The sequence below is a fragment of the Macaca thibetana genome, chromosome 12 (genome assembly GCF_024542745.1).
Source record: "Macaca thibetana thibetana isolate TM-01 chromosome 12, ASM2454274v1, whole genome shotgun sequence".
In the NCBI taxonomy this organism is placed as follows: domain Eukaryota; kingdom Metazoa; phylum Chordata; class Mammalia; order Primates; family Cercopithecidae; genus Macaca; species Macaca thibetana.
Genome location: NC_065589.1, coordinates 64,212,161 through 64,239,676, shown reverse-complemented (window position 1 = coordinate 64,239,676; position 27,516 = coordinate 64,212,161). Strand labels below are relative to the sequence as shown.

The 27,516-nt window shown below is 34.4% G+C and overlaps 1 protein-coding gene across 1 annotated transcript in view; it reads right to left on the bottom strand.

Annotated features, from left to right (window-relative positions):
* Nucleotides 1-27,516, bottom strand: part of TTN (titin) — a 273,451-nt gene that overhangs the window by 114,537 nt on the left and 131,398 nt on the right. Inside the window, exons 148-203 of the mRNA XM_050750513.1 lie at nt 27,189-27,263; nt 26,470-26,565; nt 25,789-25,866; nt 24,794-24,862; nt 24,551-24,640; nt 24,114-24,410; nt 23,233-23,313; nt 22,351-22,428; nt 21,731-21,814; nt 19,776-19,859; nt 19,583-19,666; nt 19,377-19,460; nt 18,963-19,040; nt 17,512-17,595; nt 16,991-17,065; nt 16,793-16,876; nt 16,599-16,676; nt 16,152-16,235; nt 15,956-16,039; nt 15,764-15,847; nt 15,574-15,657; nt 15,380-15,463; nt 15,213-15,296; nt 14,914-15,003; nt 14,677-14,760; nt 14,481-14,564; nt 14,286-14,366; nt 14,090-14,170; nt 13,896-13,976; nt 13,706-13,789; nt 13,510-13,593; nt 13,316-13,399; nt 13,121-13,204; nt 12,925-13,008; nt 12,731-12,814; nt 12,536-12,619; nt 12,342-12,425; nt 12,175-12,258; nt 11,951-12,034; nt 11,733-11,816; nt 11,520-11,603; nt 11,311-11,388; nt 10,821-10,904; nt 10,253-10,342; nt 9,907-9,984; nt 9,642-9,719; nt 9,336-9,419; nt 7,473-7,556; nt 7,150-7,230; nt 6,588-6,662; nt 6,013-6,126; nt 4,634-4,702; nt 2,331-2,411; nt 1,342-1,416; nt 644-733; nt 150-212 (exon numbers count right to left, since the gene is read on the bottom strand). Of these exons, the coding sequence (XP_050606470.1) occupies nt 150-212; nt 644-733; nt 1,342-1,416; nt 2,331-2,411; nt 4,634-4,702; nt 6,013-6,126; nt 6,588-6,662; nt 7,150-7,230; nt 7,473-7,556; nt 9,336-9,419; nt 9,642-9,719; nt 9,907-9,984; nt 10,253-10,342; nt 10,821-10,904; nt 11,311-11,388; nt 11,520-11,603; nt 11,733-11,816; nt 11,951-12,034; nt 12,175-12,258; nt 12,342-12,425; nt 12,536-12,619; nt 12,731-12,814; nt 12,925-13,008; nt 13,121-13,204; nt 13,316-13,399; nt 13,510-13,593; nt 13,706-13,789; nt 13,896-13,976; nt 14,090-14,170; nt 14,286-14,366; nt 14,481-14,564; nt 14,677-14,760; nt 14,914-15,003; nt 15,213-15,296; nt 15,380-15,463; nt 15,574-15,657; nt 15,764-15,847; nt 15,956-16,039; nt 16,152-16,235; nt 16,599-16,676; nt 16,793-16,876; nt 16,991-17,065; nt 17,512-17,595; nt 18,963-19,040; nt 19,377-19,460; nt 19,583-19,666; nt 19,776-19,859; nt 21,731-21,814; nt 22,351-22,428; nt 23,233-23,313; nt 24,114-24,410; nt 24,551-24,640; nt 24,794-24,862; nt 25,789-25,866; nt 26,470-26,565; nt 27,189-27,263 (4,836 nt within the window). The remainder of the gene's footprint in view (nt 1-149; nt 213-643; nt 734-1,341; nt 1,417-2,330; nt 2,412-4,633; nt 4,703-6,012; nt 6,127-6,587; nt 6,663-7,149; nt 7,231-7,472; nt 7,557-9,335; nt 9,420-9,641; nt 9,720-9,906; nt 9,985-10,252; nt 10,343-10,820; nt 10,905-11,310; nt 11,389-11,519; nt 11,604-11,732; nt 11,817-11,950; nt 12,035-12,174; nt 12,259-12,341; nt 12,426-12,535; nt 12,620-12,730; nt 12,815-12,924; nt 13,009-13,120; nt 13,205-13,315; nt 13,400-13,509; nt 13,594-13,705; nt 13,790-13,895; nt 13,977-14,089; nt 14,171-14,285; nt 14,367-14,480; nt 14,565-14,676; nt 14,761-14,913; nt 15,004-15,212; nt 15,297-15,379; nt 15,464-15,573; nt 15,658-15,763; nt 15,848-15,955; nt 16,040-16,151; nt 16,236-16,598; nt 16,677-16,792; nt 16,877-16,990; nt 17,066-17,511; nt 17,596-18,962; nt 19,041-19,376; nt 19,461-19,582; nt 19,667-19,775; nt 19,860-21,730; nt 21,815-22,350; nt 22,429-23,232; nt 23,314-24,113; nt 24,411-24,550; nt 24,641-24,793; nt 24,863-25,788; nt 25,867-26,469; nt 26,566-27,188; nt 27,264-27,516) is intronic.

The following is a 27,516-nucleotide window of genomic DNA, read 5'->3' as shown; positions in this document are numbered from 1 at the left end:
TTTTTAAGAGAATAGTATGTTAAGCATATTGAGACATTAGAAATCATTTGATACATACTGACTTTCACCTACTATCTTTTATTAAGTACATGTTATGTGTGTGAATCAAGAAGGAATATGCTGTTGACATTGAGGATAAGCTTGCTCACCTGCTTCAGGCTTTGGTTTCGGTTCAGGTCCAGGGAGAGGTATTGCTGGCTTGATTTCAGGCACTGAAATAATTCAGAGTAGAGGGCAGATTATTACAGGATTTTTGAAGTTTTTCACAAAGTCAAAACCAAAATTAAGCCCACATATCTTGGAAGATATTAGAATTTATATACCTATAATTATCAAATCAAGTATTTGATTAGTTTTCATTTTAAACAAAATATTTGGAAAATATAGTAAGGCAATGTTCTTGGTTTTAATGTTGTTATTTATCTCATTGCCCATAAATACAATATTTTTTTCTGGTAACTTATTTTGCAACTGGGTAATCATTAGCCAATTGCATAGGAGAGTGAGATGGTAAAGAAAATTAAGCCATATGTGATGAACAGATTAAGGTCATGTGTTCAAATCTTTATGTCAGTGTAACAATATTTTAAATGATACATATTTGCATTTTTAGAGACAACTAAGAATGCCAGTAGATTTGTACCTTTTGTTGGTTCAGGAATCTTCCTTTCTCTTTTTGTAACAGTAGGTACTTCAACCTCTTCAACAGGTTTTGGAGGTGGTGGTTCTGGTACTTTAAGATAATAAGATTTTTTTTTAGTGTTAATATTTGAACATTTAGGGAGCAACTCATCTGAAATATCAATTTATTTTTCAAAAACTCTATTGATGGTTTTTTAAAAAACCTTATAGTTTATCAATTTCTATTTTATTTTCTTGACTCTGCTTTCATTTATTTTTCTTCCTTTTATTCCATCAACTTGTCTTCCACTCCCCATAGCTCTCTCCTTCTAAATCACTTCTATAATAGTTCCCAATAATTACACCCTTTGAGAAGAGGCTAATGATAAAAGCCAATCCATTTAAAAGCTCCCAGATTATGAAACCTTTGCTGACAACCTCCCATGAATAGCCACTTGATTATTTCAGTCATTTCTACTGGAGGAACTTAAGTTGCAAAGGAATGATAAGAATGAAGTGCAGGGAAATACATGAATGGATTTGGGAATTACTATAAAACTATTTAAACAGAAAGCAGACAATGGAAAACAAAGACTACATCACAGATGAAATATGAAGCCATGTTTACATCTAACTTCATTTATGTTTACAAGATAAACCTTTTGTTAAATGTCCATTTTGTTAAAAGATATTCTTACAAATTGTCACTGAGATTCCTACCTGCAGGTTTTTTAACTTTTTCTAGTTTTTTAGGTTCTACTTTAGGCTCTTCTTCTTCAGGTCTTTTTCTTAGAACTTTAAAGACAAAAAGGTTTATATGTAAACCAAGACAAACTAATGAAGATGTTGAATAAGCTTGACAAATGCAAATAATGTACAAAGCAAGGAAAATGAAAAAAAGCATGCTACCTAGCACTCTGGAAAGTAAGCATTTACACTAAAAGTTTTTTCTTTTTTTTTTGAATCAAAGGTTGTTACGTTAATTATAATAGCACTCAAAGTTACTTTGTTTCTGTCTTGATAGAGGGTATATTCTGAGACAAGTCTGTGGGAGAAACAGCTCCAACACAAAATAAATAATTTGAATAGCAACGAATTGTAATAATAATTAAATGTTAATGATTTAATGAGTATGTAAATAAGTAGAAAGTTTACTTAAGCAGAGATATCTAAAGAAAGGTAGCCTAAAAATCAGAATTCTATGTGAAGACAATGTTAGAACTTAATTCTTCATTTGACTATCTTGTTTCACATTCTTTAATATTGTATTAGTCGGAAAGAAATGTTCAGTTTTTTAAGGATGTTATTTATTAGTTGTGGTGATCCTGTGTCATGCTTTAAAACTGAATATTGAATTTAAGCTAAAGTAGTTTCATGTAAGGTATTCAATAGGTTTAGTGTACTTTACTACATAATTTGGTTATGAAAATGGCAGTCATGGTTGTTGTTAGTTTAGAATATTATCAACTTAGTTATGCCTATTAACATTTTAAATTTCAAAATACTGTGAATGCTCACAAAATTTCTGTCTTTTTTTAAAAAAAAGATCTGGAAATGACATTTTTCTTAATTTTCAGTGAAACTACAAACAAATTTTGATAAATAGCAAACCAATTCAAAGAAAACCAAAGGACAGAAACATTTTGTAAGCTTTCAAGTTCATTTTTAAAATTACTTAACGCTGACAGAATGGTCGAAAAATACTATACCGCTTTTCAGAACAACTTCTTCCTTTGGTTCAGGTTTACGTTCAGGAAGTAATTTGCGAACTTTCTTTTCTCCTCCAGGCACTTAAAAGAATATGATTTCAAATTTTGAAGTGAATTTATATAAAAACGGAATTTCAACAAGAAAAATGTCTCTCCTAAAACTAGTTAACTGTAGTGCATTAAGTAACAATTTTCACTGCATATAAATACCACAGAATTTAAGTTTAAATGATACATTTCAAGTTATCTCCTCTGTATAAATATCTATACAGCCTTGTGATGAAATTCAACTCCATTAACTGCAGGCAAATGTATTCATTTTAAATGCTTGTAGAGGATGTTGCTCTGTACTGACTTTATGAATCTTTAATCAAATTATAGGGTCAGCATCTTTGTCCCAAACTGCAACTGCAGATTGTCCAAATTTATGATGTTACCTCCCCGACCACTAAATGTATGAAAATGATACTGGCAAGTGTTAGTGCCATCATTCAGTCTTCTCCACTGAGGGCAGACGGTGGCCAAGGGTTCCGATTTGTGACTTTGATGCTGGGGAAGGGCCATATCTCACTTTCTGAACAGAAAAAGAGTATCCTTTCTTAAGATTTCCTTTTTGAAATAATACTGGATAAAATATTTAAAATTATAGAATTATAAAATCTCAAAGCTGGTGTTGGAAGCTCATTTTTCATGAATAAGAAAATGTTCTTCATTCAAATTAAGGAATGCAAGGAATTCAAAATTAATTTCCTCTACAGTGAATACTGAGCATGGTGGGTGATGCTATTTTATAGAGCGGCCTCTTTTGCTATTACGGCCCTCACAGATTTGAATGGTGAAAGAAAGGAACATGTAGTGATTATTAAACCTTTTTCCTCTCTACTAATGTCAATTAAAATCTAATTTAGAACAGTATTTATTTGTATCATGTAACTATTTGCTCACTGTCAGAAAGCTGAATTTTTAGATATTTCTGTAAAATTTCCTATTTAGGGCTTCAAACAAGATATTTGCAACTCATTAAATTTTTTTATGTGATAAAGATAACATTGCTTAACTCTTATTTCAAAAATTTAAACCTGCAATAGGCAAATATGTATTTCATTTTGAATAATCACTTTTTTCTAATGCCAAATATTTTAAGTAAAAATTTTACAGTTAAACATTACATATTTTATCCAGGATAAATTGTGTTGGCCTTCAATACTATTTTAAAGGTACCAATCTTCTTAGTAACTATTTTTATTGCTCAAACCCAGAAGGAAGCACATGCATCTAATTAATGTAAAGCGAGGAGGCGTAATATTGATTTTCTTTACTGATATAATGGACATAGTGAAAATATATCTGTGCGTTTTTTATATTATTATTTTATTTTAAAAATCTTATTGATATTTGAGAACCCACCATTGTAGCTATTATTTTAAAGTCATTATGTGTGATTATGTGCTATTTTAATGTTTATGATCAATATCCATGATAACATTATTTTGTAATCTCCCCTTTATGAAATCAGGAAGTGTATATTTATATGGATGACTTTTTTCCCCAAAATTTCAGAGTGACCAGAAACAGTCTTAATTTCTAGGTCTGAATGTGTTGATTACTTGAACAGAACACTGCTACCTACTAGAAAAATTAAGTTTATTTTTGATAGATGTTTTCTAGACTCTTATAATTCATTTAGTTTTCTTTAGGGTCTACTTTTAGATGAGACCTTATTAGGGAAAATACTGTTTACAGAAAAATACATTTTAAAAATTACCTACAGCAATAAGGAAATTTTTCTGAAATGTGAATTCTGTACACCTCAGAGAATGCCTTAGAGCCAGTGAGAAGAGACTGACATGAAAGTCCTAAGGAAATCGCTACAAATAACCTTCATAATATAAAAGGAAGATAGGACTTATTTTTAATGCTTATTACATTGGCTAAAATGCTTATGTCAGGGAAATGTCAAAACAGTTTACTAATAGCTCTCAGCATTTTAATCTCACATGTCTCTTGATATCAATTTTGGCTAACCAGTAAAATTTGATATTTTTAAGTTTAGGAAAATGCAAGAAGACATATGCAGATGAGACGAAGATAGACCATGTCTATGCAATGTATGAAAGGGATGGGAGACAAAGGAAGCCACACTTATGAGCCAGGACCATAAAAGCCACAGAGATATAAGAAATGAATGGGACTACTCTCTGATGATTGAAAAAGAGAGACAGAACATTCAATGGAGGCAGAAAGAGCGAGGAGTCAGGAAAAGGGCTACCACGTAAGTATGTATTTTTCAGCCTGTGAAATACCTTTCAGAGGTGTAAGCTCCACTTTTTCTGGAACTTCAGGTTTTTCAGGAACTTTCTTCTTTGGAACAGCTTTAAAGAATATGATTTTACTTTTGTTATTTGTATATTTAATCTGAAGCAAGTGATTAACTTTCTACTCCAAGAATCAAAACCAAGCTTTGCTTATAACCAGAAAGCATTAATAACAGCCAAGAACAGCTTCCAAAGAACATACAAGAAGCATTCGAACCATGAAAACAGACTGCAGTTTTACTCCAAAGCTCAGTAGTTAATTAAAGACCGGCAGAGAAATAAGGCAATTTTTGTTATTGGCAAGAGGAAGAAATTTTCCTTTGAGCATACATTTTACGTTAAGGGAAATGTATTTATGTGTGTGTCCTCATGGAGTGTTAATTAACAGATGGGTGGCCTTTCAAGAGGTGCCAGAGGGTCCCCCTAAAGGCCATGAGGGTTGTAGAGGGCAAGAATCACCAGCAGCAATGTCTTATGCTGGAAGACTCTGGTTTGCAGATACACAGGTCTGTATGGGGAAAGTGCATATCTAAGATTACATCTAGATAATTTTAGATTGGGGAATCATATGACATCACAAGACAACTTTTTGTTAAAATAAGAATAATATGTTTTTGCCAGTTTGTTTCAGCTTTTAAAGAAACTGATATTTTTAAAATTAAGTAACATTGTGTCAATTCATAGAAAAATCAAAATATAAGAAGGTGGAAGAGAAGTTTAATAATAGGAAGGGATGCTGGATACCAAATGTCTTCATAACCACTCTTTCCAGCTCCCCTGAGAACCACACAGAACACTTCTTTAAGTTGCAAGAAAAAAAAAAAGATAGGGGAACAGTAACAAGTCATTCATATGCTTTCCTTTCATGATATATAGGCACATATCAGCTATTGGAGATCATAACTATATTACTTGTAATATATTTAAAAGCACATGCAATTCTTTAAGAACAAAGTTTTGGCTTTTAAGTAAATGTGTTACTGCAATATTGAAAATATCTTGCAAAGATTTCTTATACATTCCTTAAGCATAAGACCACAATGATATGTACAGCAATCAGGCTTTGAAATCAGAAAACTCTTTTCTACCCACTCCACAAAAGAAAGTTAATTGGATAGCCCCTGCATTCAGATATCCCAATGACGCTATCAGTGTACTTTCTGACTTTTGCAGCAGCAGGCATGACATGACAAGCAACCCAGGAACCATGGGGCAGCAGAAGACACAACTGTATGCAATCTCACAGTACAATCATGTCTGAAAAAGTACACACTTCTAAAAGTCATACATTTCTTGCAAGCATCATTTCAGATGGCTGGATAGAAGTTTGAAGCAGGCTAATAAAACTTTGGAAGTGGTGTTTTTACCTTTAAGTTGGAATATTTTCTCCTTCACATCTTCCTTAGGTGGAGCAGGTGGCGGAGCTGGGGGTCTTGGTTTGAGTTTTGGTTTCTCAATAACCTTCTTTTCAGGTTCAGGTTCTTGAAAGAGTATTTCAGAGGTGTTAGTATATGTATATGTTAGCATGGGGATATGTAGTATATTTAATAGAAATTATATATATAATTTCTATTTTATATATACACACACATATATACATATATGTATATGAAGTAAAAAGTTTACTTTTTAAGGTACATAATACCAGTATCCGACACAAAACACAGAACATAAAACATACAAATATCAACCCTTTACATAGATGATGAGAAATACAGCAAAGGCACCAATAACAACAACAAACAGAGCATCCAGACAAGCCATAATTGACATGAGATAAACAGTACAAGTTATATGGAAACCTAAGAATGAGGTTCACATTTAAAACGAAGAATACATACAAATGGGAACAGACATACTACATATGTACAACAACATAAACCGTATACATTTAAAGAGAAAGAATATGATAAAGAAGATTTAAGTCCACTGGCTTGAATACCTTTTACTGGTATTTCTTCAGGCTGTGGTTCAGGTTCAGGCTCTTCAGGTTTAACGTACTTTTCAATTTCACGTTCTTTAAAGAATTTTGACAAAGGATACGAGGTTGTAAAGTTCTTCAAAAAGACTCATAGAAATTTCACGTTGATGCAAAGATTACAGTCACAAAATAAAAATATACAATTCATACAAATTCACGTATAGAAAAATTCACATATAAGAAAAAGTTCTTATACTTGAACTGCCTATTAATTAGATTATTCAATGTATATTGATGGCAAATGAGATGAGTTTTAAAATTTGATACTGTGTTATCATTTGGGGATCCAAGGCAATTATTCCATTTTGCTTCAGTAAACTGTACCTTTTGGAATTTATAATTACCAACAAGAGTAACCAAATTAAAGATTATAATTTGAAAGAAGTGTAACTATTTCAAAAATAAAGCAGTCAAACATGCTAGACAGATCTTGTATATAACTTCAAGAAGGAATAGTGTCCTGTAAATGCTTTTGTAATTCTAACAGTAATCTTCAGGAGATTAAAAAAATTTATATATATACCTTCAACAGGGGGAGTCTCTTTTCTACCAATGGTTATAGATGCTTTTTCTTCATATATTATTTCCTCAGGAGTCTCTTCAACTTTAAAAAATATAGTGTTTTATTTTAGACTATATTTAGAACAGAATACTGCAACTACTATTCTAACATATCAACCTAGCTACATTAAATAACACTCTATAACAGATTATTCAGATGACCCCCAAATATCAATAACTTCAATACATGAGACAGACAGACAAATACATAAGATTCATCTACAATCAAAGCAAGAGGATGAAGACAATTGTCATCTTTACAAGATTTATGGAGAAGCCATGTACCTTCAGCAGGTGGAGCTTCTGGCTCTGCAGGGATAGGCACAGACACTTCCTTTTCTGGGATGATTTTCTCGGGCACTTTGGGCACTTTAAAGATATGATTTTGTTTACTATTAAGAATTTAGAAGACATGCAAGACTGTCTAAAGAGCAGGCAAAGAATGCAGGGGCAAGAGCTTCATCTTAGAAGATTTCATGGGGAAAATGGCTTCTGAGACATGGCACCGTTTTGGACATCCTAATTTTATATATGAATCTTCTCAGCCTTCTTCATTTGCTTCTAGTCCTCTGTGTACTCTTAAATGAAGATGTTTTCCCACTGGTCTAACTTTGACACTTAAAAAAATTTGCTGTACATTTTCTGAGTAATTGTTCCTTCATACTCAATTCTTATTTCCATGTGAATGACTTTAAGCTACATCTCTAGGCCTGATCTCTTTCTTAAGCTCCTGAGGCATACTCCCAACTTTTATGCTTTAAAGGTGAAAAATACATCTACCATCTTCCTCTAACATGTGTTCAGAGACCCAATGAACCATTCTTTTGGCCATCTAGCTTTAAACCTTACAATGATCTTGGGCTCCTCAATTTCCCTAATGGTTTTGACAATGGTCAGAGGCCACTCAGTCTCCATCTCTCTCAAACCCAGTGCCCCTTTTCATTTCTACCACCACGGATCTTGTCCAACTCTTAAAGACCTTAAATAATTACAATGGGTCTTTACTATTTAGCAGCTGAAATTGCTGTCAGTTACCTTTCTAAAGCCCAAATCCTGTTAATATGTAAGCCTGCTGCAAAACCTTTGAAGCTTCCTATTGCCTATAGAAAAAAGTACAAGCCTTTTTCTAGCATTTGAAGTACTCCAAAATATGACCCCATCTTTATATCTGGTATTATCTTTCAAGACATTCCACAGTCAATCCATACTCAAATTGTATAAGTTTACTTGAAAGTCCTTGAACATTCTAGATCCTTCTATCTCTGTGCCTTTCAATATGCTCTTCCCTTTCCATAGGATATCATGTCCTCAATTTCTTTCTTTTTTTTTTTGAGACAGCTCACTGTGTCGCCCAAGCTGGAGTGCAGTGGCATGATCTCGGCTCACTGCAACCTCTGCCTCCTGGGTTCAAGCAATTCTCCTGCCTCAGCCTCCCAAGTGATATGTGATTACAGGCACATATCACCACGCCCAGCTAGTTTTTGTATTTTTAGTGGAGATGGGGTTTCACCATGTTGGCCAGGCTGGTCTTGAACTCCTGACCTCAAGTGATCCAACCACCTTGGCCTCCCCAAGTGTTGGGATTACAGGCGTGAGCCACCACATCCGGCCTCATTTCCTCAATTTCTACATGTAAAAGTCCATCAAAATTTAAATTCAATTATTCCATACAACTTCCCATGATGCCTCTGCCTGAAAGTAATCTTTTCTTGCCCTGTGTTTCTGCAGCCCTTTGTATTCACTTGCTATGTGTAATCACTTCCTGTGTGTATTAGAGTCCTGTTATCTTTCTATCCTCTCACTGGATTTAACTTACTTGAAGACAAGATCAGGCCTTAATTTTTCTAATATGATGTCTTGTTAATGGTCTACATTCAACAAAATATGTTGAATTGAGCTGTTTGACACATTGAATGAGAGGTTCTTTTCTACTAGTTGTAACCATGTGATATATCACAGCACAACTGAATCCCATTCATTTTTTCACTCCTGCTTGTCTGTTTCATTTTTTCCCCTTCATTATTTCCCTTTTTTCTGTGCAATGTGGTTTTAACATAAATTCACAATCAGTATGTTTTTCTCTAAGACCTATTATTAACATGCTTAAATAGCAGTTAGAGAAATCTATTTTTTCTTCATGGTAGGTACCTTTTTCTGGAAGAACTTCTGGTTTTTTGGTAACAGGCACAGGTTCTTTCCTTACTGGAACAAGTTTCTTGGGCACCTCAGGCACTTTGAAGATATTAGTTTTGTTTTAAAAAGAGTATTTAAAAACATTTTTAAATATTAAGAATAAAAAACCTGCATTTATTGGAGCAGCATTAAAATTAATGAAAGCAAAATAAGGAAATTTTTGTCCTTAGTTATGCAGTGACAACGAGGACAACTTATTGGATTCCACTTTAAGATATCAGAATATTTTCTTTTTTATGATGCCAATGATGATGTGAATACCTTTAGCTGCTGGTGTTTCTGGCTTCTTAACAGTTGGGACCTTCTTCACTGGAACAACTTTCTTTGGCATCTCAGGTTCTTGAAAGATATTAGTAGCATTTAATAATACAAAGTTGCAAGATGTAAGATATACATACAAGTTTATTGAACACCATAACATATAGGTAAGAGTTAACAAATGTATGATATAACACAACACACAATAAGAAAAGAGTGTAAAATTGTAGACACCACAAAAATGAAGTATTCATTTTAACATGAGTACCTTTAGGAGGTGGTGCTTCTGGTTTTTTGATGACAGGAACTTTCTTCTCTGGGATGATCTTCTTGGGCTCTTCAGGCACTTGAATAATAGGAATTTCTTTTAGAATTAGGTGATTACAATGAAAAATGTAATGCTAATGAATGAATTAAAAGCCACACATATTTCTTGGTATATGTGGGACCAAATTCTGTGGGACCAAAGTTTTATGTGTAGAAACGACTTTTGTTCCTAATGTAGTCAGATTTCAGGCAACAAGGTACAAGACTGATATTTTGCCTTGAAGAAGATATATAGACACAAAAATGAAATGACTGTATTTTCCCATACAGTGAATTCTGCTTCGTACCTGCTGGAGGTGGGGCTTTTGGTTCCTCCTCTTCTGCAACAGGTACCGGCTCTTCCTCTTCAGGAGCAATTTCCTCAGGTTCTTCATATACTTTGAAGATATTAGTTAATTTTATTTCAATGTATGGAACAATATTCTAAGATGGACAAACACTAAACACGACACATAGTAATCTTGATTTCTTCTTTTGTTTCAATTAATACCTTCTCTTATTTTTGTTAAGATAAAATCTATCTCATTTGCACTAACTTCTTCGTCTATTGATTCGAATGCTTGCAAAGCCCTTTTAGTGTTTAATGTCATTTATAATCATTAGTTCTCCTGTCTTACTTTCTGTGTACATTGGAGAAGCTTTGTTTAATACAGCTTACTATGACTTATGTAGATACTGTGGACCAATAACCCAAAATAGATTTGAGATTGGAGCTAATTTAGAATGATGAATTAAGACAAATAATTAAAGGTTAGAAAATGACCAAGAAATAGTAGTTAGGAAGGAAGAAGAACAAAGCTTAAATTAGAAATAGTCGCAAGTGGCAAGGTCATTAATGATCGGTCTCACGTGTACCTTCTGGGGGAGGAGACTCCACTCTTTCCGGAACAGGAACAGCTGGTTTCTCTTCCAAGACAGGTTTCTTTGGCACTTCTGGCACTTTAAAGATATTAATTAGTTTTTATTATGAGTAGTTGAGAAGTATATTAAATTTATACCACATCTACTTCACATTTTGCTCAAATAACCCAGGGACAGATCCAAGAACAAATTTCACAATAAGGTCAGTGATCTGTCTTTGGATCCTCATATAGTGGGGAGGAAAATATGGCCTATTAAAAATAAAAAAACCAAGTTAGTAAACTTTTCCAATGCTTGTAATAAGTAAATATATCACTTTTAAAAGTCAGTGATGCTATTAAAAAAGCATTTACACCCTAAAAATCCAGAATGACAGTTTTGTAGTTGTGGATTTAAGAGGATTGGCAAATAAAGGGTTTGATAATAGGTGACTTTTTAGACAACGGTGAGTGCTTTTCTGCAGAATCTCATTAGTGACATGTACCTTTTGCTGGTGGGACTTCTGGCTTTTTGGGAACAGCTACTTTCTTTTCTGGAACAACTTCTTTTGGAACTTCAGGCACTTCAAAGATATTAGTATTTTAACATTAGAAACAATCACCAGTAAACATCCATCACATTTACACAGAACAAAACCTTTTAGAAGCTGGGGGCTCCATCTGCCTCCATCAAACAGTGGAAAGCTACATATACCTTTAGCAGGTGGGGCTTCTGGCTTTTTGGGAACCACTGGAGGCACCTTCTTTTCAGGAACAACCTCCTTGGGCACCTCAGGCACTATAAAAGATATTAGTAGTTGTTTAAGCTCATGGTTTCAATGAAATGTGAAAATCATGAAGCAGAACAGTGGAATATGGCATTTTAAAGACAGTTTTTTGATAGGGAGTTAGTGGCAGTGAGGAATACCTTTCGCCGGTGGTGGTTCAGGTTTTTTGGCAACGATAGCAGGTGCTTTCTTTTCTGGGACAGGTTTCTTAGGTGGCACAGTCACTAAAGAATTAGAAGGTATGTTTTAGAAAGAATGAAGATTGAGAAACGAGACAAAAGCTCAGAGTGCCCAGAATTATCAGGGCAGGAAGGGGAAAGAGCGGCCGACGTGTCCCAGCAGCTTTCTTGCCAGGTACCTTGTGGAGGCGCAGCCGGCTCTGGCTCTGCCACAACTTCAGCAAGAGGCTCTTCCGGGGCAACTTCCTCAGGCTCCTCGAAAGCTTTAAAGACATGAGCTCATTTTAATGCCAGAATTGACTAAAATACATGCAATAGTTTCCACACACAAAAAAGGTTTTTACAACACTAAGGAGAGAGTTTGTATTTTAAAAAACAGTAATTTGAATAGTTTCATTATTACCTTCTGGAGGAGGACTTTCAGGTTTGGGAGGGATAGCTTCAGGCACCTTCCTTTCTGGGACAGCTGCCTTTGGCACCTCTGGGACTTTAAAGATATTAGTATTTTCATTATTAGACAAAGTAAAGACAAACAAACAATATCAAACACAGCAACATGAGGGTGTCTACCTTTTGTGGGTGGCACTTCAGGCTTTTTAGGAGGAGCCACCGGCACTTTCTTTTCAGGAACAACTTCTTTGGGAGCCTCAGGCACTTGAAAGATATTAGTGAAATTATATTTAGGCATTATGAAGACCACTAGAAAAATATTTTCCAGAGCAGAAGAGTTTGATCTTCGGAAGCCTAAAATCAGTGATAAATACCTGTAACAGGTGGGACTTCAGGCTTTTTAGGAGGAGCCACTGGCACTTTCTTTTCAGGAACAACTTCTTTGGGAGCTTCTGGAACTTAGAAGATATTAGTGAAATTACATTTAGAAGTTATGAAGACCATTAGGAAAAATATTTTCAAGAGTAGAAGAGATAGATCTTCTGAAGCTTAAAGTCCATGACAAATACCTTTAACAGGTGGCACTTCAGGCTTTTTAGGAGGAGCCAAAGGCACTTTCTTTTCAGGAACAACCTCTTTGGGAGCCTCTGGCACTTAAAAGATATTAGTGAAATTACATTTAGGCATTATGAAGACCACTAGAAAAATATCTTCAAGAACAGAAGAGTTCAATCTTCTGAAGCCTAAAGCCAGTGACAAATACCTGTAACAGGTGGGACTTCAGGTTTTTTAGGAGGAGTCACTGGCACTTTCTTTTCAGCAACAACTTCTTTGGGAGCCTCTGGCACTTAAAAGATATTAGTAAAATTACATTTAGGGGTTATGAAGTCCACTGGAACAAAATATATTCAACTGCAAAAGAATTAGATCTTCTGAGGTCTAAGGTCAGTGACAAATACCTTTAACAGGTGGGACTTCAGGCTTTTTAGGAGGAGCCAAGGGCACTTTCTTTTCAGGAACAACCTCTTTGGGAGCCTCTGGCACTTAAAAGATATTAGTGAAATTACATTTAGGGGTTATGAAGACCACCAGAAAAAATATTTTGAAGAACAGAAGAGTTTGATCTTCTGAAGCCTAAAGCCAGTGACAAATACCTTTAACAGGTGGGACTTCAGGCTTTTTAGGAGGAGCCAAGGGCACTTTCTTTTCAGGAATAACCTCTTTGGGAGCCTCTGGCACTTAAAAGATATTAGTGAAATTACATTTAGGCATTATGAAGACCACTAGAAAAATATCTTCAAGAACAGAAGAGTTCAATCTTCTGAAGCCTAAAGCCAGTGACAAATACCTGTAACAGGTGGGACTTCAGGTTTTTTAGGAGGAGCCACTGGCACTTTCTTTTCAGCAACAACTTCTTTGGGAGCCTCTGGCACTTAAAAGATATTAGTAAAATTACATTTAGGGGTTATGAAGTCCACTGGAACAAAATATATTCAACTGCAAAAGAATTAGATCTTCTGAAGTCTAAGGTCAGTGACAAATACCTTTAACAGGTGGGACTTCAGGCTTTTTAGGAGGAACCAAGGGCACTTTCTTTTCAGGGACAACTTCTTTGGGAGCCTCTGGCACTTAAAAGATATTAGTAAAGTTACATGTAGAGCTATGGAGACTACTAAAAAAAATATACAGCAGAGGAACTGGATGTTCTGAAACTTGAGGTCAAATGACAAGTACCTGTAACAGGTGCAACTTCTGGCCTTTTAGGAGGTACCAGTGTTTTCTTTTCTGGGGCAATTTCTTGTGGAACTTCAGGCACTTGAAAGATATTAGTAGTTTTTCACTTAGGTTAATGAGATAAATGGACTGAAATATTTCTAAGATCAGAAGAGATATTTCTTCTGCAGAAAAAGGACAGGGGTGAAAAATACCTGTGGCAGGTGGGGCTTCTGGTTTTTTGGGCAGAGCCTTGGGAACTTTCTTTTCTGGGACAACTTCTTGAGCTTCAGGCACTTGAAAGATATTAGTAGTTTTAGACTTAAGTTAATGAAGAGAAATGGGCTAAAATTGTTTACAGTAGGAGAGAAGATATCTCTTCTGCAGAATGAAGTCAGGGCTAAATTGTACCTGGGACAGTTGTAACTTCTGGTTTTTTGGGTGGAGCCATGGGAATTTCTTTCTCTGCGGCTTCTTGAGGAACTTCTGGCACTTGAAAGATATTAGTAGTTTTATACTTAGGTTAATGAAGAGCAATGGACTAAAATTGTTTTCAGGAATGGAAGAGAGATTTCTTCTGCAGGATAAGGTTGAGCTGACATGTACCTGTAACTGGGGGGGCTTCTGGTTTTTTGATCGGTGCCTTGGGAATTTTCTTTTCTGGGACAACTTCTTGAGCAGCTTCAGGTACTTGAAAGATATTAGTATTTTTATAGTTTATGAATGGTGAAGGCATATTTTACAATGATTGTGAGGGGTACAGAGAATAAGTTTTTCTTAACAGAGGAGTGGGAATAAATACCTTTTGCTCGTGGGGCTTCCGGTTTTTTGGGCACAGCCACAGATACTTTCTTTTCAAGTACAACTTCTTTAGGAGCTTCAGGAACTTTGAAGATATTAGTATCTTTTAGTTAGAAGCTATAAAGGGGGAATATCGACTCCACATTGACCCAAGCAAATACAACTTGTTAGATCCGCAGACTTTTCTGTACACTCTTTCCCCAGGCCCCCTGGACTGACAGTGTGTAATGATACCTACCTTTAGGAGGTGGAGCTTCTGGCTTTTTGGGAGGAGGCACTGGTACTTTCTTTTCTGGGACCACTTCCTTTGGTGGCAGCACTTCAGGCACTTCAAAGATATTCGTAATTTATGTTTAGAAAAGGTGAAAACAATAGATGCCTTTTGCATATAAGCACACACCAAGATATTTTGGATAGCAGTTGACATTTGTTTTATTTAGAATTATATCATCTTTAAGTAGCAGGATTTTTAACATATAATTTCCTAGTTAAAATAACAATCGTTTTTCTCCTATAGTTTGTATAGCTTTCGCATACCTTCTGGGGGAGGACTTTCCGGTTTGGGAGGAATAGCTTCAGGCACTTTCTTTTCTGGGACAGCTGCCTTTGGCACCTCTGGGACTTTAAAGATATTAGTATTTTCATTATTAGACAAAGTAAAGACAAACAAACAATATCAAACACAGCAACATGAGGGTGTCTACCTTTTGTGGGTGGCACTTCAGGCTTTTTAGGAGGAGCCACTGGCACTTTCTTTTCAGGAACAACTTCTTTGGGAGCCTCAGGCGCTTGAAAGATATTAGTGAAATTATATTTAGGCATTATGAAGACCACTAGAAAAATATTTTCCAGAGCAGAAGAGTTTGATCTTCGGAAGCCTAAAATCAGTGATAAATACCTTTAACAGGTGGGACTTCAGGCTTTTTAGGAGGAGCCACTGGCACTTTCTTTTCAGGAACAACTTCTTTGGGAGCCTCAGGCACTTGAAAGATATTAGTGAAATTATATTTAGGCATTATGAAGACCACTAGAAAAATATTTTCCAGAGCAGAATAGATCTTCTGAAGCCTAAAGTTAGTGACAAATACCTTTAACAGGTGGGACTTCAGGCTTTTTAGGAGGAGCCACTGGCACTTTCTTTTCAGGAACTACCTCTTTGGGAGCCTCTGGCACTTAAAAGATATTAGCAAAATTACATTTAGAAGTTACGAAGATCACTAGAAAAAATATCTTCAAGAGCAAAAGAATGAGATCTGAAGCCTAAGGTCAGTGGCAACTACCTTTAACAGGTGGGACTTCAGGCTCTTCAAGAGGAGCCAAAGGCACTTTCTCTTCGGGGATAACCTCTTTGGAAGCTTCTGGCACTTAAAAGATATTAGTGAAATTACATTTAGGTGTTATGAAGACCACTAGAACAAAATATTTTCAAGAGCAGAAGAATTAGGTCTTCTGAAGCCTAAAGTCAGTGACAAATACCTTTAACAGGTGGAACTTCAGGTTTTTTAGGAGGCACCACCAACACTTTCTTTTCCGGGATAATCTCTTTGGGAGCTTCGTGCACTTGAAAGATATTAGTATTTTTACACTCAGAAAATACAGAGACGACTAGATAGATACACAGACATTTTCAAGAACAAAAGAGCTCTTCTTTTTCCCCTGAGCCTGAGATCAGTGGTAACAAGTTCCCATAATAGGTGACGTTTCAGGTTTTAGAGGAGGAACTTCTGGTACTTTGTTTTTGGTAGCCATTTCTTTGGGAGATTCAGGCAGTTTGAAGATATTAAAACATTTACACTTGAGTCACAAGCGTCAACACAGACATGATTCACATGTACACATCAAAATAATCTTCAAGGCTGGAAAGGTGGTCCTTTCTATCGCCCCACCCACTATCCCACCATAAGGGGACAGTTAAGAATGTACCTTTGATAGGTACAACTTCAGCCCTTTGGGGAAGATGCATTTTCCTTTCCGTGATAACTTCTTTGAGAGCCTCCGGCACTTTGAAGATATGAATAATTTTACATTTAGAAGTTACAAGAATCAACACAATCAAGAAACACATTTATACAAGAAAAGACATTTTCCCACCCCTCTAAGCTTCCAGCAAGATATACCTTCATCAGGAAGGACTTCGGGCTTTCTGAGAGGAACCACAAGCGTTTTCTGTTCAGGGACAATTTCTTGAAGAGTTTCAGGCACTTTAAGAAATTAGTAGTTTTATGTTTAGTGTTATGCAGATCACTAGGAATAGCAAAAATATTCTCAAAACTAGAAGAGCTAGTTCTTGACCCTGAGAGCATGGTGACTTGTACCTTTAACTGATGGGGGTTCTCTTTTTTTGGAAGGAACTCTCTTTGCAGGAGTAATTTCTTGAGGAACTTCGGGCACTTGAAAGATATTAGTAGTTCACATTTAAGAATTAAAATTATTAATGGAAAACAGTAACCACAATAAGTTAGCAAATATAACCACATTTTCTTCTCTTTCCTCCATCCTCCCTTTGCTCAACCAATAGGCTTAGTCTTTTAAGGGGTTAGTGGATCCTTGAGAAGAGGTGCTCCCCCTCCTCCAGAACCTCACAGAGTTCTTGCGACACTCTACACTCTCATTATAAAGGATTTGTTGAATGAATACTTTCAGCAGGAGGGTTTTCTGTTTTGGCAGAAACAGCCACAAATATTTTCTTTTTAGAGGAAAGTTCTTGTGGAACCTCAGACACTTTAAAGATATTAGTATGTATATATTTAGAATTTATGAAGAGTATTAGAAAAAAACATAGTTTTAAGAGCAGAGGACATAATTTCTTCTTCCACATTTGTTCAGGGTAACGTACTTTTCATACGTGGAGTTTCTGGCTCTTCAGGTACATCCTCAAACATTTTCATTTCAGGAACAACTTCTTTCATAGCTTCAGGTGCTTTGAAGATATTAGTATTATGGTTAGAGGTTAAAAGGATCAGTGGAGACATTAATTAAATGAGCTGAACCAAAGTGATTTTTATGGCTACAAAGATGATTCCTTTAAAGAATCTGAGAAGGTATAAAATCTTGAGGAGAGGAACCAAATATTAATTGTCTTTGTTTATTATTCTCCAGTTCCCTAGCACCCTGTACATACTAAACACTATTAAATATTATTAAATAAATGAAGGAAGGGATGACAGGATGAATGATACCTTTAGTGAGAGGTATTTCAATTTCAAGGGGAGCAGCCATGGGTGTTTCCTTTACAGGGACAACTTCTCGAGGTGATTCAGGCAGTTTAAAGATATGAATGCATTGTACTTTGGAGTTATGAAGAGGAGTAAAGAGTTTCCATCATAACTGCACATGCAGAACGTTCCAGATGGGAACCTTCTCCCACTCCCTGCCCCCAGAATCAGATTCTTTTGTAGCAGTGTTTTTGGTTATGAGTGGCTGTTTTCTTGGTCACCTCAGACACTATCAATATTAGTAATTTTATTTCTTGGAGTGGTAGATGCATAGAAAATTAGATCATGGAAAGTGGAAACATTGATTATAATTAATGCTATACCTCTGGCTATTACATTGAGAAAAACAAATTACAGCCACTTTGAAAAATCTAGGTTGGCTTTTTTTTGCATCTACACCTTCGACACCTTAAAAAGGTGAGTGTTTTTCCAGTTTAGGAGAGGGGAGAACAACCAAAAGATTCCAGACTGAGAAAAAATATCAAAATATTCAGATATTCTTTAAATTACAGAACACCATGGGTGTTATGATGCAATTATTGTTCCAGAGGTTTTAAAGCTTTTCCATGTTTTGACTTATCTAAAGATATTCAAAATGAAAAAAATGTATGATGCTTGAAAAATAAAAGGCAATGAGAGGAGCAAATGAACATTGAGGGGAGAGTTCCAGCTTTAACTGGAATTATTTTTGCTTTGGTTGGAGGATATTCTGGGAGGTGTTCTAATCTTGTAGAGATATTACAGATCAACTTCACACTGAATTAAATATTTTCTTTTCTTTAAGACATGTTTTGATCATAATGTGTGTATATATGTTCTCTCTGGAGTCCTCTTGAAAATACACTGACTCAACTATCTTTCATGTGTATAAGTTAAAGGCATTTTTCCTCTATTGTATCTTGAGTGACTCACTGGGACATGTATACATTTGGGTGAGCTTCTATTTGGGGGATCCATCTATGAAATGATTTCCTCTGTAGCCACTGTGGTTTAAAAGATATTAGTATTTTTACATGTGTTAAGTACAACTGCAAACATGAGATTAAAAAGCTGACTTTCTTCCAACTTGTACCTGTTGGTGATGGTGTTTTTCTTCTTTTAACAATGGGAGTTTCTTCCTCTGGAATGACTTCCTTGAAGACTTCAAACTCTTTAAAGATATTAGTATTTGTTTTTTAATTGAGAAAAGGCAAAGGCATAAAGACATGACATACTAAGAAAGTTAGATTTGTTAATATCATTTCAGAGATCTTTATGCTAGAAATGTTATTTTTGTTCTAATATTTTATCTTTGTATATTATATGTGTGGTATTTGACTTTCTTGGGGGCAAGTCATAGATCATTCTTTTTTGTGGGTGTATCAGATCCTTTAAAGACAGTATTTTAACATTAGAGGTTGTGAGAATGTATATTAAACATTAAACATTTTGCAGACTGAAGACAGTATATTTTCTTCTTTAGATTTTCCTAACTAGAGAATTATACCTTCAGTTGGAGGATGTTCTGGAATTTCAGGAATAGCCTCAGGTACCTCCACCTCTGGAAAAACGCCTTTGGTTGTATCAGGTTCTTTAAAGATATTAGTAGGTTTACATTTAAAACTTGTAAAAACAGTAATTTATATAAAGCATGCAATGTTTGAGTCATAAAGCCAAAGATATTCATCTGGGTTTGATGTATTTGAAATATACCTTTCGTTGCTGGTGTTTCTCTCTTTTTAGGAATAGTCACATATATTTTGTCCTCTGGAACAACTTTCTTGGGTGGCTCAGGCACTTAAAAGATATGAGTATAGTTATATTCATAAATGGTGAGGAAACATATGGAGCTTTTTAAAAGGAGCCAAAAAATAGTTTTTCTTCAGACTGGATCATTGTTATATACCTTTTGCTAGTTTGGGTTTTGTCTTTTGAGGTTGAGTCACAAGTACTTTTTCTTCTAGGTCTGCTTCTTCAGATGCTTCATAAACTTTAAAGATATTAGTATTCAAATAATTAGGATGTTTCAAGGTGGATAAAGAATTGTATTAAGAAAAATGTAATATATAATACCACATTCATCACCAAAATTAATAGTAGTACATAGAGGCGAATTAGTGGCTAGAATCCATTGGCTGGGGATAGCCTCATTCCCAGTTTCATGATATAAGACTGTAAGCATTTCTCTATGATCATGATAATAAAATGGATGAATTGTTCAGGCAAGGACTATATAATTCTTCATTTTGCCTTGAGAAAGTTATTGGTAAAATTGTCCTATTGGTCTTATTTTTAATGGATTTGTTCATAAAGAACAGGGAAGATACTGAATTGCACATTGAGAATTCTCCTGTATTTGACCTACTAGAAATTCAGTAAGTCTTTTCCCTTTCTAGAAGCTTCATTATTTATATTTTCAAATCACATCTAATATATGGTTTCACAATTTCATATGAATGTAAAAGCCATTTAGGGCTTGGAGGCAGAAAATTTAAAAAATTAATTATTTAGAAAATAAGGCAAATAAAGACAACAAAAATTTCTCCAGTTTTTAGAAGAAAAACTGGCTGAAAACAATAACTAAAGTCAAGAATAGAAAGAATATTCAAAGGAGGAAGTGATTATATTCTTTTATCCCAACTTAGTATAGATAACAGGATGAACAACAAAAAAGTTGAGTTTCATCAGGAAATTTTTTAGATTTAAAAAAATGGAAGAGGGCTGGGTGTAGTGGCTCATGCCTATAATCCCAGCACTTTGGGAGGCTGAGGAGGGTGGATCACCTGAGCTCAGGAGTTTGAGACCAGCCTGACCAACATGGTAAAACCCCATCTCTACTAAAAATACACAAAATTAGCCGGGCTTTGTGGTGGGCGCCTATAATCTCAGCCACTTGGGAGGCGGAGGCAGGAGAATAGCTTGAACCCAGGAGGCAGAGGTTGCAGTGAACCAAGATTGCACACTCCAGTCTGGGTGCGACAGAGATTCCATCTCAAAAAAAAAAAAAAAAAAAAAAAAAAAGGAAGAATATTTTGACTACTGTCATTTTTACTATTCAGGTTGTTGAACAGTATTCTATTCACAATATTTTACTATTTGGATTATTTCATCATTCAAATTATTTAATCCTAATTTTGTATCAAAGCAAAAAAAAAAAAAAAAGTATTGAGAATTCTTTTGAGGTTTGAGTGGCCTTGTAAACCTACGGTCCTTTGAGCAGTTTTGCCAAAATGTTTCCAATTATGGTTGTCAAGAGTAAAAAAATAATAATGGTGAAACATTTTGATTTTATAAAATCCAATTAAAATATTGTTACGGAGTTAAAGTAAGTTACTTCATGATCTGAGAAAATAAATTGCTTCAAAGCAAAAGACACTTGCATACTGAATAGGTTAGGAAAATTTAACAAGACAAATGACTTTTCTAAAATCACACACTATGGTAAGTATAGTATTTCTTTTTTAAATTGGTGAGGAAATATAGTTTGTCTGAAGATAGTAGACACAAAGATTATTTGAGTCATATATTTTTGGCATGTTAGGCTTTTACAAGAGTTTAGTGTATTTACTTTTCAAAGCTATAAAGACTAACACAGTGAATTTAAGGACACGAATGAAACCAAAAAGAATCACTAATTTTTCTACACTCACTGTACATCTCTGTGTCTTCAGAAATAACAATAGGTGATTTTTCTTCTTGAATACTTTTCTTAGGCATTCCAGGAACTTTAAAGATATTAATTGTTATAAATTACAAATATAAGATACAAAATATAAGGATTTAATGTCACATGCATTCACTTTAAACCATGAAAAACTAAACCAAGAGTTATTTCATGTTGTGATTAGCATCACTGTATACCTTTAGCTGGTGGAACTTCAGGCTTTTTAGGAACAGCTTCACGAACTTTTTCTTCTGGGACAATTTTCTTGGGTACTTCAGGTGCTTTAAAGATATTTATTTATCTTAGTTTTTCAGAACATTATCTTTGGGTGTAAACATATCAAGCCTAGAAGGGGCATCTAACAAGGAGAATGTCAAAAACCCCCCAATTATAAGTCAACTATAAGTCAAATGTAGTCAGTGCATTTCTCTGAATTGCCTTGTCGAGGAGTTCTTGATTCATTATATCAGAAACACTTTGCTTTTTGGAGATAGTATCATTTTCTATTGTCATTTAGAGCGCACTTTTTTTTTTTTTTCAGAGCTACTTCAGAAGAGCTTCCAAAATGAATTATTTTTGAAAGAGAAGTTTGAGGGATCAATATTACTTAGTTATTAAATAAGAGGATCAATACAAATGATAACTTTGGGCTTATGTCTTTATGCCTAAAGCATTGCCTCAAAAGACAGGATTATGTTATAGAACATAAATTGAAGTTTATGTCATCTTGTGGCATTGAGAGGAGAATGGTCTCTCTTACATAGTAAGTGAATAAAAGAGGATTTTACATTAATGATGAATCAGAAAAGGCAGTTACCTTTAGTTGGTGGAACTTTAGGTTCTTCAGGAACACGTACTTTTTCTTCTACCACAATTTTCTTAGGCACCTCTGGTACTTTAAAGATAATAGTAATAATTTCTTTTATTTTTAAATATTCTTTTAAATATGCAATTTTTTAACAAGCAGAGCATAAGAGAGATATAAACACAGAACAGAATGCAGCGACAATATAAAATACAGGCATCACTTTATCAAATACATTACAGTATTTCAAATGCATTGAATTAAAAAAAATATATTAACAAGAATCCAGGGGAATTTCACGTTAGAATGGTAAGAACTTGAGAAGAAAAATTAACAGTACACCTTCAGGTGGTGCTATTACTGTTTGTTTTTGTGGAAGAGTTGGTACCTTCTCTTCAGTGATAACTTTCTTGCATGTTTCAGGGACTTTAAAGATATAAGTTTATATTATTTATTGTATACTTTTTTATTTCTATTGTGAAATTTAAGAGATTTACAAAAATGAACAAAGTAGGAACATTAAACACATATTCACTATGTATTTATATTTGCCAGGTTAATATAATTAATAATAAATAGAAAAACATGTGTGTATCAGCAAGCACGTTAGTGAATATGTAATCAAACAGCACCAAAGAAGGAGATCTGGGCTCACTATTTGGTTACTAGAGATATTTGCTTTGGTTGTTTTAGGTATAACAACAGTGACTGTCTTTTTTTGGGAGAACTTCCCTTGGACCCTCAGCTGCTTTAAAGATATTAGTTTGTTTTAGACATGTCAGAAACAAGAAATACAGAAGAAAGACATCAAGTGGAATGCAAACTTGTGCTTATAAAGTAACCAAGGTGCTATTGTATGTAAAGTTAAGTAGTAATTTTTCACCAAGTAGATACCTTTAGCTGGTGGCTCTTTTCGAGGAACAACTTTAGTGGGCGGTTTTTTTGGAGGGATGATTTTCTCAGATATCTCAGGCCCTTCAAAGATATTAGTATTTTGGTTTAGAATGAACTTTTGAAGTATTTTGGAGCACTACTACTAAAGTTAGTACAATGAGGGGTCACAAAATTCTTTATATTTGTTGAATTTATAACACATTTATTTCCAAAAGAGCTTTGATTTGCTAAATATCATGTATATTGTAATTTTCTATATATGCTAAACACATACACACACATATTCTTTCATATTGCATATATATTATTAATTTGTGCAAGATCTAGAGTGGTATTGCAGATAACTTATTTGTGCTATAGTTTGTCTTCATAGTATGCTAGAATACAGGTGCCATTAACAATATTTCACTTCCTTAATGTTGTTTCTCTAATAAAAGTATCATAAACTGGCAAAAGCTTTTGATAAGTAATTCTCAGTTTGTGAACAGTTTGACTGAAATGTTAACAAAGCAGTGGTTATTTTGCCTGAGCATATAAATTCCTCAGTGAACTGAGGAGTTTCTTTTTCCTTTAACCAATGACACTGGTCAGTTATTTTGGTACCTGTAACAATTGTGTAACATTCTTAGTCAAATTTAAAAAATAATCTCCAAATTCATACAGTGACCTCCTTCGATAAGTAGATCTCAAATATTACTATCATCTACTAAAATTATACTCCGTGTGGTTAAGAGATATTAATCTTCATGTCAACTAGTTTAAACTCAAGTTTAAAGTATTTTATGGGGTTTCTAATCTTCCAAACTGAACACAAAATTTACTTTCAAAGGAAAGTTAGAGCAAGATATAAGAATTTGTATTATTTGAAGAATTCCCTATACCTTTAGGTGGAGCTTTTGGTTTTTCATATACTTCCACTTCTTCAGCCTCAAAAACTTCTATTACCCTATGTACTTCTTCAACTCTGTGTTCTTCTTCAACTCTATGTTCTTCTACTTTGACGAATTCTTCTACTTCATGAAACTCATCTTCTTCAAAATATTCTTCAACTTCATGGAACTCTTCTTCTTCTGGAATTTCTTCCACTTCTGCTTCTACTACTTCTAATTCTAGTCTTTCTTTTACTACTTCCTCTTGGTGGAAGGCAACTGATACTTTTTCTTCAAGGACAGTTCTCCCTGAAAGAGCATCTATTTTAAAAGACTTATTTTTTTAAACACTGAAGAAATAAAGATGTACATTCAAATATATATTTTTAAAACTGAATAAAGGCTTGCATGCAACAATACATGAAAATGCAAGATCTTTTCAAAAATACCTTTAGCTGGGGGAATAGCTTCTTTTTTATGCACAAGGACTTTCTTTTCTGGGACTTTCTTTTCTGGGACTTTCTTTGGTACTTCAGGCACTTTAAAGATACAGTTTTAATGTTTAGGAGTGTTGAGAGCAAGCTTTCATAGACAAAAGTCATCAAAAGCAATCAAGACACAGAGACATGAAACATAAAAGTCTTAACGCAAAAAGACAGACGAGGAAGTCAGGTTTAAAAGAGAAGATGTACCTTTGGCTGGGGGTGCCTCTTTTTTCTGAACAGGAACAGGTACTTTTTCCTCAGGAATTTTCTTTGGCACTTTAAAGATATTAGGTATTTTAGTTAGCTGAGAATGCTTAATAACACACATAAAATAAAAACACCAGAGACAACACCAACGTTACAATAACTAAGGTTTTTCAGAAGTCACTCTGTACTGTGGGACATCCATTTTAGAGGCAATAAAGCTACTTTCTCAAATCACTCAGTTGTCCTAACGTTCCTATAGAGGAAGAAATGTCCACCAAGTACCTGTGCCATTCTTTTTTTTTTCTTTTAATAACAGGGATTACCAATACGAACCCACTTTTACTATTTTTAACTTGATGAAGGCTTTTTTGAAGTGATTACCATTGTAGAGTATTTAAGCCCTGACATTGGCCTCACTTTCTGCTGTGCACTCTTATATTAGCTGAGGAGTCTGCTGTGATAGGGACAGCATAATCTAACTGCTTAAGAGCACTATCTGAAGCATTAAGTGAATTAGGAAGCAGGGAAAAGTAGACATTTTGTAATAACCTTGAATGCTTGGGTTAAACATTACAAAAGGGACGTGAGGCTCTTTAAAATGGTTATTATCCAAGCATTAGATTTTTTCCATAAAATAATAAATATAGTAAAATAATTATTATAACACATACGAAAACTCCACTTATGGAATAATCCAGAATGTGGGGAAGAGGGATCCATTGCTATGTGTATAAGTATTGAGAGACATACTAATACATTAAAATTCTCAGCTAGTTAAGAAGCTTCTAGAATAATTCATACATAAACACATGTACACAATTATTCGTTAACATCCTAGAAAAGATTAAAGAACTGGAATGAGTTATATTTTTATTGGTCCTTAATCAGTTCGCTATCTAAATGATTATAAGAAAGCAGTCAAAAAAGACAATGTTGCTTTTTAGAAAGAAAATTAATGGGAATTTAAAGATATTAATAATGAGGATTTGATATACCTTTAGCTGGTGGTGCCTCCACTTTTTTAGGAACAGGAGTAGGTGCTTCAGGTAGTGCTTTCTTAATCACTTCAGGCACTTAAAAGAAATTTTATGAACATTTTGAAAAGTGGCATGTAATGAGCAGACCACCACCCATATACCAATAAATAAATAAATATCACAAAACATTGACTTATTTTTAAAAGATATTAGCAACCTAAATGGTAATAATAAATGTGGAGTAGGAACCCTAGAGGTGTAAAGGATATTACTTAGAATAAGCAAATATAATACCAGTTACGCAAAAGATTATCACACTCTTCAGGAATAATAAGTTAAAGATTTTTCTAAAAAGTGAACACTTTCACCACAGAAATAGATTCCCCTCATATTAATATTAAAAACAAAATTAAGGATTGAAATCTAGGAGAAACTATTACAGTAGGGCCTGGTCAGAAAAAAATTAAATCGCCAACAACAAAATAGTAATCTCTCATTCTTAGTTGTATTGCAGATGCTGTAGAAAAATTTAGGGTAAAAAAAGGACACATAGATTCAGGTGCCAGGAATAATTAATCTTCACTTTATCATGGATATGATAAAGAAAAGCATACTGGTGAGTATTAGATTTAGATAACTTCTGAGAAAGATTTGGAACACCGAATGTTTTAAATGTTCAACTCTTAAAAGCGGCTATACCTCTAGGTGGTGCCACCTCTTCAACTTCCTCTATGCTAGGTGGTTCTTCTGGGATTTCTTCTTCTGGAATAGGCTCTTCTTCAGGCTCCTCAGTCACTTTAAAAAGATTATTATTTTGTAAATTATTTTTATAATTATTCTGAATATTAGACTACAGTGATAATATCGAAAACTGCTCAGCCTTCAAAACACTTGTGTAAACTCACTAGTCCTTAAAAAATCTCTACTGGGTCTTCAAAATATGTTAGGCCTATCGCAGCATTTGTGAACTGGAAAGGACTTCAGATAATTTAGTTAAAATTATTATTGTTATTTTTTTTTTAATGAAAGACTTGTTTGAAGTCAAACAGCCACTTGGGGTAGAAGTCAGATTTTCTGCACCAGTTACTCAGGCTTAACTGGAATTTCTCTTGGATAAGCTTATTTTACAATTGCCTACTAAGTCATTTGATGAAAAATTTCCCACAGCAAATACAGTTTCCCTTCATGAATTCTAATTAAAATAAAACAAATAACAGACAAACAGGCTGAACATGCAAGAAGGAGATTCAAATAATATTAATTTGCCTGCTCAATTTTTATTAGGTTAATAATAATTTATTTTAGAATCTGAATATGTTGATTTCCCGGGGTAAATTGTACATTTACCTACTTTAAATATTAGACAATAATAAGACAAAGATGACTTTGCAATGTTATTTTCTTAGAAAGTTATCTACCTTCAACTGGTAGAACTTCCTCTTCTTTAGGAAGAATGATTCGTTTTTCTTCCACCTTCTTAGGCACCTCAGGAACTTGAGAGACATTGATTATTTTAGACACTTAAAATGCAAGAACCAAGAAGAATAAAGACCAAGTTTCCAGTTTCCAGCATAAGAGAGTAAATATCAAAAGGCACATACACAAGATGAAACATTGACATTTCACAGAATCAGTTAATGAGAAAAGAATAAAAAGTTTGTGGTTTAAGATTAAGGGTTTATTAAAGAGAAATTCTACTTTTTACTACTGGAGTCTCCATTTCTTTTTTCTTTTTCTTTTTTTTCT